Here is a 13114-nt window from a genome sequence, read left to right as displayed (position 1 = left end):
AAAGAACTGTCAATCTCCCTCGGCCTGGGGCTCCATGCAAGTTCTCACCTCGTGGAGTTGCAATGATCATGAGAACGGTGAGGAATCAGCCCAGAACTACACGGGAGGATCTTGTCAATGATCTCAAGGCAGCTGGGACCATAGTCACCAAGAAAACAATTGGTAACACACTATGCCGTGAAGGACTGAAATCCTGCAGCGCCCGCAAGGCCCCCCTGCTCAAGAAAGCATATATACATGCCCGTCTGAAGTTTGCCAATGAACATCTGAATGATTCAGAGGACAACTGGGTGAAAGTGTTGTGGTCAGATGAGACCAAAATGGAGCTTTTTGGCATCAACTCAACTCGCCGTGTTTGGAGGAGGAGGAATGCTGCCTATGACCCCAAGAACACCATCCCCACAGTCAAACACGGAGGTGGAAACATTATACTTTGGGGGTGTTTTTCTGCTAAGGGGACAGGACAACTTCACCGCATCAAAGGGACGATGGACGGGGTCATGTACCATCAAATCTTGGGTGAGAACCTCCTTCCCTCAGCCAGGGCATTGAAAATGGGTCGTGGATGGGTATTCCAGCATTACAATCACCCAAAACAAACGGCCAAGGCAACAAAGGAGTGCCTCAAGAAGAAGCACATTAAGGTGGCCTAGCCCGTCTCCAGACCTTAATCCCACACACACAAAAATACAAATGTGAAAGTAAAGCAACTTGCCCCTGCTAGTTGCTGAACCCTTCGCGGGGCGCTTGACATCGTGGGGTTCCTTTCTGTTGTTGTTGATGTTGTTAATGTTGTTGTTGATGTTGTTGTCGTTGCAGAGGCAGCGAGTGTTGCAGGGCAACGAGCCGAACGGTACGGAGGCGGACGCGGCGGTCAAGGTGCCGAGCAAGAACGGGCTGGAGAATGGCGGTGGCGCTCTGCTGCTGGAGAAGGGCGAGCCGGGCGAAGCGCAGCAGGAGGAGAAGGAAGACGACGCTGACAGGAACGACGACGTGGAGGTCTTCTCGCCCGTCTCCCCTCCCGGTTAGCGCCACCGGCAGAGGGACACGGGCAAAGCCCTCGCTCGCTCTCTCTGGCTCTCTCGCCCGCTTTCTCTCCGGCTCTTTCGCCCGCTCCCTCCGGCGTGGTTTTCGTGCTGTGCCGCATGTTGTTTTCGGCGTGATGCCGCACCTCCGATTAGCACGGTTGGCTACGTACGGCAACGTGCATGCCTCGAACGTTTCGGTCGTGGGGTTTGTAAAAGTATGGCGCGGCAGAATCATATTGCTGGAAAAATGTGAACAGGTGAAATCACTTGTTTATGAAACATTTTTTTTTGGGGGGGGGGGGGGGGTGGGGAAATATTTATAAGTCGGTGTGCACTTTATATCCTGGTTTATTTCTTTAAACTGTTGTGCGTCATATATGGAAGGGATAGAGGAATGGATATTTTTTGTCGTTAACGTAGCTCAGTCGCAGGTGTTTGCGCAGGTACTTGTGACGGGCAAGGGGTTATTCACCGATGCCAGAATGGTGCCATTTAATTTTGTATCATGTGGCTTGTTAAGTATATTGTGTTTTGCTCATTTAAAATACTGTCAATATCATCCTTATGAACACTGCTTTAATGGTGAGTGTGAATTCATTAAGGCATATGAGATCACATTAGCGTATCTTAATTGGAATTGTGGCTCACACAACGCACAGGCAATGCAATAGAGTGCACCACGCAGCTCGAATTTACACAGCGTCTAAACGTGACCGTGTCTCAGGACGTTGTAAAACATCGTCGCCATCGGCCACGGTCAATCCACTGCTGGATAGAGGCCTTCCAAATTCGCCGCAAATTTCTCACCCAGCACCTGCTCACACGAGCCGATTTGATTGCCCCATTCCTACAGTGGATGTTCTCTCTGTTCCTTCGGCCGCCACTCCACAATTAGTCTTAATCATTGGCCATCATCCCTCTCCGCGATGTGTCCTGCCGTCGTGATTGTGCACGTGTGCAGCGGCGGTTGGGCTTTGTGCAAGGACGTGCGCATGGTAACGCGCGCGTGTTTCGGTTCGCGATTGACGTAACGTGAGCGACGCTGAGTGTGTGTGTGTGTTTTTTTAAATGCCAGTTGCCCAGAGTTTCAGGCGCTTTGCGTAAATGCACCGCGCTTGCAGCTGCGTAATTGCATTTGTTAATGACTGCAACTTTACCATGTGCATGCGGTTCCATCGCGTGCAGTTTTCCACTCATTTAAATGCCGAAGCGCATTGACTGCGGACGCTTAATATGCAGCACTTGATGGGGGTGGGGGGGGGGTGTGGTTTGGACACAAAGAAAAACTGCGGCGGCTGACGGACAAGAATCAACATACCGTGATTTCATGTCCAAAAGGTTAAAAGTGCAGCCATGAAATTCTTTGCTCACGCCACTTCTAGTAAAGTGGCCTCTACGAGAGAGAGAGAGAGAGCGAGCTGCAGAGAAGCCCCTATTAAAGGGTGGACTACTCGTCCACGCTGGGCAAAATTTCCTTGGAAGAGGTGGAAGTTACCCACACTATACCCCATCGACTGCGGTGTACCAAAGCAATGCTGCTGGGTGGGTAGAGGCGGTGGGGGTGGGGGGGATTTTTTTAAACTTGCACCGTCGTTTCAACCTCCTCGCCGCGAGATTTAACCGGCCACCCCTGGGTTAAAGGTCAACTGTGCCGAACCGTCACTCCACCGTGGAAGCTTGATAATGCGTAACTTTTGGGCTCAACGTCGACTGTGCTTGGAGTAGTTTGCACCGAGTATTCACCCATTGCAAACAAAATCTGCACACTCGTGGCTTTTGGTGATCGTCAATCGTGTGAGTCAATGAATAAACAATTGTGTGAAACAAAAATAGCAATGCAAAAGTTGAAAAAACAAACAGATAGATAGTTAAGAAAAACATACACAATTATGGTAAATAATGTGAAGTGCTCACTAACAGCATTTCTCTCAAAAGTGTATTTTACTATATGCAGGATCTTTGTCTTTTGTCTTAAATTATGAATGCTTTGCTGCGTACACTTATTTTAAAATCGTGGTGCATTACCTTGAATAAATATATGTACACATACCAGGCCTTAGAATGTGAAAGTGGAGATGTACTGTGGTAATTCATAAACGCTTTCGCCTTTTCACACAATCTAACCTCTCACAGCAAGGTGTATAACTTTAATAATTATTATAATATTCATTCCTTGTCAATCCACTGGTGGATGAAGGCCTTCTAATGCCGTGTCAGTCACGTGGTCGTTTGCCCATACTTCACCACATGCCGATCGGTGCGGGTTGATGATGGGGGGGGGGGGAGAGTCCCAGGACCCGTTTGGAAAGCACTCACTACTGATGTTAGCCGTGGTCAGGAATCAAACTCAGGTTGTCGGGTTGTATAGCAATTCAATTGCGCTAAATCACTACAAAATCCCATCAACGCCCTCTTCGCAATGTCCAGCTCTCTATCGCGCTGTGTTTACGTTTAAATTATTTGGCACCATTCTTTCACCAATGTCCCCGAAAGCATTCAGTTTCCACGACATTTAGCCTTCCCTCTGGTCTATCTGGCTCTTGAGTTACATAATAACCTTTGCGTATGGCCCCCAGTTTTGTATCAGCAGGAACGGTTTTCCGAAACGAGGCGCTTCTCTGTGGCAAAATCGCTGTAGAACGTCAGGAAGGTTGCGTCGCCCGAACTTCAAAGTCATTCCGGGATTTGCAGAGTCAATCAGTTTCTCCGCCATGTAATTAGAACTGATTGTATCGTAGTTATTTCTCGGATTCTGCGATGGCGTTCGTTCGGCCAGCTTTTGTAAACGACACTTACCAACAGAGAATATTTTTTAATTTAAACGGATTGCTCTTAAATTTTTATTTAAAGCTTTCGTGACTGCAGGGATTCATATTCTTGGTTCTCTCGATAAAGTCACGTAGAAGGCAAACAATAAAAAATAATAAAACAATAAAATTATCACGACTTTTCGACTGCAACACAAGCAATCATCATCAGGTGTGATGATGATTGCTTGTGATGATGATTGCTTGTGAGAATTATATTGTTTTATATTTTTATTATTTTAGTGTTTCCCTTCTACGCGACTTTACCGAAAGATTGCTCTTGTTTAGAGAAAAAAATGTCATTGACAAGCTCCATTGAGTGTCTCCCCTCTCCCACTCCATTAACAAACAGGATCACAATACAAGTGCATGTATGCAATATTCATTATCATCATCAACATAAGCCGCAATGGTTAAATTCCCGCCCCTCTGATGACCACGGTTAGCTATGAGAGAAGTTCAACGTACATCCATACATTAAATTCGTTTTAACAGTTTGAATGATGTCATTAACCTGCACATGTCCTATAATCCACGTGTTCCCTTCTCTGTCTCTCAGTGTAATTGCAAGAGTGAGTCTTTTGTTGCACACCTTTCAGATGTTCTATCTTTGTTAATGTCCACGTTTTCTGATCCCTATGCCATAGCAGGTAGTATGCATTGCATTAATTGATCAAACAATAAATGTATGTATGCATGCAAAATTTCCCCTAGAAAATTAGAAATATCCGAGTAGAAATATATTCTTAAAGATGGGATTTCATTATTCTGCCACCACCGCTGTGGCATGTCTATAAATGTAGACACGAGCACTCGCGTGCATTCACCACGTGAGTCGAATATAAATAAATAAACATTACACACGGAATATTTTGAATACATTTTCGTCCATACGATCCTGAAGCTATGTCGGGGGTTCACAGTGGGGACTTCACAATGTGCTTCTCCAACAAGGAGCTGCTTGGGCAGGATTTTCTACCTTTCACACCATGCCCACCGGGGCCCACTCCGATTTTTGTTCCACATGCATCTGCCAGCGTGTTGTTATTCGCCTTATCGCATGACCGTGCGATGCATTTTGTAACACGAACATCATTCGTTATGGGGGGAGGGGGGTTTGTTGTTGTTGTTGTTGCTTGATGTTACATGTTACGAAAGAAAGTGTAGTCGCGGACGTTGTTGGTGATAAACAAACAAAATAATTTGTTATCTTGCACTGTTCGCCTTTTGGCGTTCTATGGTCTGACACTGGTGAGCCTAGGCCATAAAGAAGCCTGTCTTTGGTGTAGGCCAATGAGTTTCAAAGACAATGCATATATTATAATAATCAGAGCATGTTTGTTTGTATATTCACCACAAGTACGTGTGGTTAATGCGAACTTGATTCCTTGCAAAATTTATCTATTTGGTGTTCTTATTTTTCACATTCTAAGAACACGTTGCACGTTTGCGAATTCCAGACGGGGTGTGCAACAAGCTCAAGTGGATGTTCGCGTGGCCCCTGGGGCTCCTTCTCTATTTCACGGTGCCCAATTGCGCCAAAGCGCGCTGGGAGAACTGGTTCATGGCGTCCTTCGTGATCTCCACCATCTGGATCGCCGTCTTCTCCTACGTCATGGTCTGGATGGTGGGTTCCCGGGCACGGCGGTGGTGCCGTGCGGCGGTCGCGCGGTGCTGGCACCCTGCGTGACGTGCCGAGCCAATCGTCAGGATTCATCGCCGAGGCGTTTTTTTCAGGAATCGATCCTGGTTTTTTTTTCGCCTCTAGTTCCCACCGCCTCGTTTTCCTATTGACTGAGTAGTTTGTTTCGGCGCCGTACAATGTGGTTTGCACCATCAGCGTACGTGCGGCACTCACGTATAACATTCCACGTGTCATTGAATAACTAATTCTAACACCTGCAATTTTATGCAAGCAATCATGAGCATAGCAATCAATTTCGGACTAATGAATCGGTACCATATTTTATGCCAGGTAAATACACACACGTGTATATATTTGTACACAGTAATTACTAATACTAAACAAAACTATTTTTTTTATTTTACAGCGTAAGGCCCACTTCGCTATATAGCTCTTTTTCAGAAGCCACCTGGCCATAAACGATCGCTTAACGAAGTGGCTTGTCATGTGGATATTTAAATCAGTCAAATACTCTAAACGGATGTTTCTAAATGTGGAGGGGAAACCCGGAATACCCTGGAGAAAATTCGTGCAACCATGGGAAGAAAGATATGGAAACTCCAACTATACAGGCGTTGGGGTTGGCATCGAACCTGTGACCTGCATACCAGGCAAGGTGGTTAACATTTCATCGACGTGCTAATTCTGTTGCATCACGGGACTGTGATGAATGGCAGAGACTTGGGGAGGCTGTAATACAGCAGTGGATTGATTGTGGCTGATGATGATGATGATTATTATTACACTAGCTCACCACTGATGTATCATATTGCCCTGTTAAGGAAGAGTTTGTTTTTTAAAAGAAAAATCGTCTTGTAATTTTACTTCTAGTGAGGTCCACCACGTCACAGCATTCTTTAAAGTTGCAGCGATGTCTTCGAGTGAATGTAACCAAAGCTTTCATAAATCCTGATTGTTGAATAGTGAGGAGAGAAATGCTGCACGATAATGATTTATAATGCACTTTTAATGAGTATTTTAATGTTAATTGGACATGCATTTGCTTTTTGAGTAAATTGTGTAAATTTGTTTCATGCTTATAGATAATGATACAAAGTGTTCATGATGAAAGGCATTACCATTGTCAACACACTCTGATGCAACAGAAGCTGTTTCGGTGTTTCGTACAAACCAATGATGCTTGCCTTAAAAGGGAGCGATAATGTAATTACAGTACGAATTACATTTCGCTAACTATCCATATTCATGAGCGTGGCTTTGGCACTGATATCAAAAAAGAGAACTGCTGCATTTTCACAGACCATCCGAAGGCGGGTTTACCATGTTACGTAATGTGTACGCATTCTCAAGTTCACGAGGACATACGTACATGCGCGTGAACAACTTATGCAGTGCCTCGTATTTGAGCGATGCCAGTTAAAATATTGACTTCAAGCTTTCGTGACTGCAGGAATTCATATTCTTTGGGTCTTTCGGTAAAGTCACGTAGATAGGTTGAAAGAAAATAACAAAAAATTACGTTTCGATCACAACACAAGCGATCGTGTTCAGGAGGGGAAAAACAAATCGTAGTTTTTTGGTTATTTTCTTTCAACCAATCTACGTGACTTTACCTAAAGACCCAAAGAATATGGTGCCAGTTTACTGCACTTTTCCACAAAATGCGACAATGGTACTGATGAGGACGTTGGGGGGGGGGGGTGTGGGAGACCGAGGCAGCACGTTTATCCAATCAGGCGAGTGGCTGTATTCAGGCCACATCGCCACGTGTCCGGCAGAAGTGACTCGCCACCTTCACTTGACCTCCACTCATGCAGTCTCACACCGGGGATTGATTTTTAGCTCGAGCCTCATCCGTTCCATTATGTTTCGTTGGCACTTAAAACAATTTACCAAATCCCAAGTCATCATTAGTGATGTGCATTTACTATTCATAAGTTGGCACCCTGGACTGCCCAGTAGCCCTTTTTTTTGTACTCCCTCTGGGGCTGCCAATTATTTTTCGGAACAAAAGTGAAAAGGTGAAGGGCCCTCTGGTTAACCAAGTCGTTGATACAGAGGCCTCCCGAGTTTGGTCTTCACCGGTTTGCATTAACGGTTTGTTGTTTCCACATTTATAAAACACCCGCAGTTATTAAGACACAGCGTTGATATTGTCTCTTCCCAAATACTTGTCTGCGGATCGATGACCTCGTGTTGTGCTGGAGGTTTCTGTCGATCGGACAGCCACGGAACAAACGCGATGCGTGCCATGATGACAGATGGCATGATGAGGATGATGACGTTCGTGATGATGTTAACGACGATGACGACGATAATGATACTTGACCTTGGGGGAAGTATGTGCGTGCAGCATTGACAATCTGTGACCATCTGTAGGTGACCGTGATTGGATACACGCTGGGCATTCCCGATGTGATCATGGGAATCACCTTCCTGGCGGCTGGCACCAGTGTGCCCGACTGCATGGCCAGCCTCATCGTGGCACGACAGGGTAAGGCGATTTTTTTCCGTGGAATGTGGCACACATTGATTTCAATTGCTCTCAGAGGCCAAATTCCAGAATATGAAGTTTAAAATATTTAACAGGTTCATCACAAGTTCCCCACATTTAGTAGTCTATTTACCATGGGGCCTTATTTCTGATGACGTGACAGCATTGTCAAGTGTTTCATGCATTTAAGTGTTCCACGTTTATTTTGGGGATGCTGCCTTGGTTAGCACACCGGGACTTACAATCCAGAGGTCGCCGGTTCATTCTCCCAGCACGCCAGTTGAAGCAATGGGCACGTTGCTTAAATCACCAAAGCGTCTGTCCACCCGGCAGTATAAATGGGTAAATGACGGTTAGTCAATCGGAAGGTCCGCATGTGGTATGGAAAAGTGTGACGCCTGGCCAGCGTGAAAGAATAGGCCAAATACCCTCCAGAGGGGCCCTCTATAACTCCCCCTAGTTGAGGCCTTTCTGCCAGCAGTGCCGTGGGCAAGCAATTGCAGGGCTGTACATCTCAATTTCCATTTTGAGTTTCGAATTAAACACCGCTCACCAAATCGCTGACCTTCAAATTCCAAATATCATCAGGTCAGTGAGTCGCACGCCACTTTATCACAAATCTCAGAACACTGATCTGCAACAAACACTGAGTACAAACCTTCTTGCGGCCAGACGACTCAGGGGTTCTCGAGTGGTAATTAAAAACAAACCCCATTTGCATTTCACCACGTGCTTCCCGTGACAACTGTACGCTGCGGCGGAAAGATGGCTGGAAAATGATCTCACCTGCAATCTTGCTGGCCACGTTCCCACTCCCATCGGCAACCCCTAGGCATGGGCGATATGGCTGTCTCCAACTCCATCGGCAGCAACGTGTTTGACATTCTGGTTGGCCTGGGCCTCCCTTGGGCCCTGCAGACGCTGCTGGTGGATTACGGATCCCACGTATGTGCACGCACACACACACAAGCACCCAGCCTCACCACAATGGCATTACGTATATTTGTTGAGCTTCTTTCGTATCGTACGTAGCCAAGCGTGCTAAGGGGCCATCCAATTAGCAGTTACGCAAAAATCTGTCAAAACTTGAGCCCTCCCTCCCTCCCTGTACGCACGCGGACTTTTTACACCCCCCCCCCCCCCACCTGCGTACGTACGATAGACGCACCCCCCACCCCCCCCCCCCGAATCCTATAGAACGACCAATATTTAATCCACGCAGAAACGATCAAGGATTAATAATATTAACGTGTTGAAGCAAACAGATAGCCCACCGCCGGACTATCTTACTAATTTGAAGGCCAATGTAGACGAATTATTATCGAAGCTTCACCTCCCCCCCCCCCGGTTCCTATGCGTGCGTTATCAGTAGACCCCCCATACGCAAGCTTACACATTTGGGTTAACCCCCCCGTACTAAATGGATGGCCCCTAATCGGAGGTGTGGGGGAAGGACAACAAAATAAACGTAAAAAGCAGTTGTAAAGAAATCAGTTTTCCCAATTTAGATTTTAAAGTGCATTGCTCCAGTGGCTTCCTCATATCGGAAGGGAGAGCGTTCCAGACGGTTGCAGAAGCGCATCCGAAAGCGCCACGCGATGCGGTGACCGTCTTTGTTCGACGGTTTGCCAAAAGCCGCTGCTGCTTGCGAGGATGACCGGAGTTCGAGTGGTGGCTTATTACCGGCAGGGAGATTTCTCGTCTAATTTTCACAAGCATGGGGGAGCTGTGGTGCAGTGATTGACTGTGCACTGTACTGTAAACCTGGCATATCCGAGGTCGAGTCAGTCGTGCCACTCCGCTCCGTCTCCCACTCCCACCCACCGCCTCTTCACAAGCCCACAATGACCAGCGCGCTGAAGTGTGGCCAAACAATCTCCACGACCGAAGTGGTGTGAGGAGACTTTCAACCAGCAGTGGATTGAGCAAATGCTGTACATTTACGAGGCATGCAAGAATTGACCACCTCCGACTACCCCACCACTACTGGACATCTGTGCAAAAGAGCTGTATAGCTCATCGGATTCCTCCAGTCTAAACATTCTAATTCTGAATTTTTATGAATTGTTACAATTCTGGATCACGGGTAGATTCAGCAAACGTCTTTGTTTGTCTCTTTTTTTTCGGAGGGCCTGTTCGGAGTGTTTCTCATACATTAGTGTCTCGTTTACACAGTCTCGTATGTTCCCCTAGATTGAATGCAACATTAAAATAATTGTGTAATTGATGCTTACACGCACGATTCGATGCACGTGCCGTGCGTGAGCTTACGATTGGAGTTTAATCGATTATATACATGTGTGGGGAGCGGTGCCTTAGTGAGCGTTGTACTTGATACAATCCTGGAAACCCTGGTGTACGACCCTGTCATGGGCCGCCTCAAGGTCAACTCAGCCTACAATGTGAATCCTGTCATGATGTATAGAGCACTCAACACTGGGAAGACGTTGGCGACCATGTGTTGTTTCCTGGCCCGCCACACCGTCCCCATAGTGTTCAGCGCGAGCCTAAATAGGCGTTTGCTGACAGAATTTTGGTCCCAGCGACATCCCGTGAGGATGAATGGGAGGTTGATGTCTTTTGCGTACAAATACACCGGCGTAAAAAAAAAACAAACGCATGTATGCTGTCACTTCAGGTGGAAATAAACAGCCGCGGTCTCATATACTCCGTGGTGCTGCTCTTGGCTTCAGTCGGCATCACGGTAAGTCTGCCAGCAGAACAGGACCTTGACGGAAAGCGCTGGCTTTGTGTTACTTAAAAAAAAGTATGGCGTGTGCAAAATAACTGAGGAGCAAAATGTAATTGAATATCCAATCTTTTTTAGTGGGAGACCTTGCCACCCAGAACCTTTTTACAGAATGTGCATTGTTTTTGCGGGCATGTATGTGTGATGTATTTTAATAGCTGTGGTGTACAGAAATCCACACATATTATTTGGTTCTGTCGGTAAAGTCACGTAGATAAAAAAAGTAATTACAATTAATTTTATTTTATTTACTTTTATTTTTAGAAGAACCAAAGAATATGAATTTCTGCAGTCACGAAAGTTTTAAGTCAGAAATCTACACGTTCAGAATTTATTTGTTTATCCCTTCAATTTTCTAAAAACAACACTAACGCGCATTGACCGGTGTGGTGAAGTATGGTCAAACCACCCCCAAGAACACCGCTGCACGTGGGAGTCCGTCATGCAGAAAGAGAATCGGCACAGAGCTGTAAATGAGAATTCACAGGACTGTAGATATCGCATCCATGTCATGGTGTGGAACTTGAATTATATTTCTGTGCAGAGTAACATGGAAAACATTTATTCACATAATATACAACTTTTTAATTCTTCTCACAACCATTAATGCTGGACAAGGCACCTTATAGATGGCATACAATTTGTTTAGATTCAAGCAACTATTTAATCAGAATCAAAATCTTCTATTTATACTGGAGGAATCTGATGAGCTATGAAGCTCTTTTTCACAGATGTCCAGTAGGGGCAGGTAAGGACGTTACAACATTGTTTTGAAGCTTTCGTGACTGCAGGAATCCATACTCTTTGGTTCTTTCGGTAAAGTCACGTGGGTATAAAATAAAATAAATCACGACGTTTCGGGCGCAACACAAGCGTCCATCATCAGGTGGGAAAGCGTGGTTTGCTGCTGAGGCAGACTGTTTTAAAACATTATTTTATACCTACGTGACTTTACCGTAAAAACCAAAGAGAACGTTACAACAACAAATAGTTACAAAATATGAAAGTAGTGCAAAGTAGAAGAAAGGTAAACAAATTACCCAAACACACACAAATAAGACGAATCTCCATCCCCATCCTACCAGGCCAAGCCCACTGTGGTATTAACTTATTTTTCAGAAGCAACCTGGCCACAAATGACAGCCCAACAATGTGTATCATCATTTGGACCTTTATAGCAGCAACATAATCTAAATAATCTCAATGCATAAATAATCTATTAATGAATAACCCATTCCCCTCTTTCATTCGCGACACCTTTCAAGACCGTGAGATTTGTTTATATTTGATAGATAATAATTCCATCTAGCTTCTTTGCAAAAATGAACCCAGGATTTCAGTGCTTCTGGCCCAACAACGTTCTGTCACAAGATTCGCCCTCGGGAACACAGCACCAGCAACTGTGCAACGACACAGCAGCGATTCATAAACAAAACAATAGCGTGTAAACATGACACACGCATAGGCGAGAGATGTGCCTTATTACTGGTAGGAACCTCCTGGTTACACCAGCCCACAGGGGATTATTGTGTCCGTCCGTCCGTCGTGAATCCAAAAATGGGAGGGGTGGGGCTGGGTGGAGAGGGGAGGGTGGGGAGGGGCTGGGGGGGGGAGGGTGAGGAGGGGCTGGGTGGGGATGGTGGGGCTGGGTGGGGAGGGTGGGGAGGGGCTGGGTGGGGAGGGTGGGGAGGGGTGGGGCTGGGTGGGGGGTGGGAGGGGTGGGGCTGGGTGGGGAGGGGCTGGTCACCCCGTGGTGCCCTTATAAAACTCAACGTTTAACCTACTCACACCGGCTCGTGCCCACCCTCACAGTCGGGCATATTTGCGGAATACACCACGTGGTGCCGCCATAGACCCTGGCCATTGACCGAGTAACCCAACGTTCCTACCAGCTCCCTCCGCAGGAATGTTTTTTTTTATTTCCGAACGGAAAAACTGAGTGAGGTTACAGTGACAGCTAGTGGCTGAAAGGAAAAGTGTAAGCAACTGAAACATTGTACCGAGATAATACAAACGCTGCCACCTGTTTGCAGATGGACAATTACAAACACGAGTGATCCATAATAAAGTTTTTTTTGGGTTAGATCGCGTAAATATAAATATTTCGTTAAACCCGCCACCACCCGACACAGCCAATTAGTAAGGTTTGTCACGTAAACAGAACGTACCAATTCGTTACTAGTGTAGTGGGTTCAATCGGGCGCGCACTTGATCTGGGAGGCAACACGTGTATTAATTAACACCACTGAGTAACTGTGAACACTAACAACTTAGGGTGGTGACCACCACGGTTGACTACAATTGGATCAGGACAGCTAACACGCTGCCTGGTCCACGTGTGCGAAGACCGCCCAGACTCGACGACAGTGGATTTCTTCCCAGAGATGTTCA

The 13114-nt window shown here is 46.1% G+C and overlaps 1 protein-coding gene across 2 annotated transcripts in view; it reads left to right on the top strand.

The window, feature by feature from the left end:
• Nucleotides 1-13114, top strand: part of SLC24A3 (solute carrier family 24 member 3) — a 137687-nt gene that overhangs the window by 114782 nt on the left and 9791 nt on the right. For both annotated transcript variants that reach the window (XM_032948304.2, XM_076064262.1), the window contains 5 exons: nucleotides 820-1024; nucleotides 5296-5462; nucleotides 7860-7974; nucleotides 8807-8919; nucleotides 10613-10678. In XM_032948304.2, the coding sequence (XP_032804195.1) occupies nucleotides 820-1024; nucleotides 5296-5462; nucleotides 7860-7974; nucleotides 8807-8919; nucleotides 10613-10678 (666 nt within the window). The remainder of the gene's footprint in view (nucleotides 1-819; nucleotides 1025-5295; nucleotides 5463-7859; nucleotides 7975-8806; nucleotides 8920-10612; nucleotides 10679-13114) is intronic.

Source organism: Petromyzon marinus, chromosome 6, assembly GCF_048934315.1.
Source record: "Petromyzon marinus isolate PM22_M1 ecotype Great Lakes invasive population chromosome 6, UKy_Petmar_22M1.pri1.0, whole genome shotgun sequence".
In the NCBI taxonomy this organism is placed as follows: Eukaryota; Metazoa; Chordata; class Hyperoartia; order Petromyzontiformes; family Petromyzontidae; genus Petromyzon; species Petromyzon marinus.
Note: the sequence above shows the minus strand (reverse complement) of the source record. Positions and strands in the feature narration are given on the sequence as shown.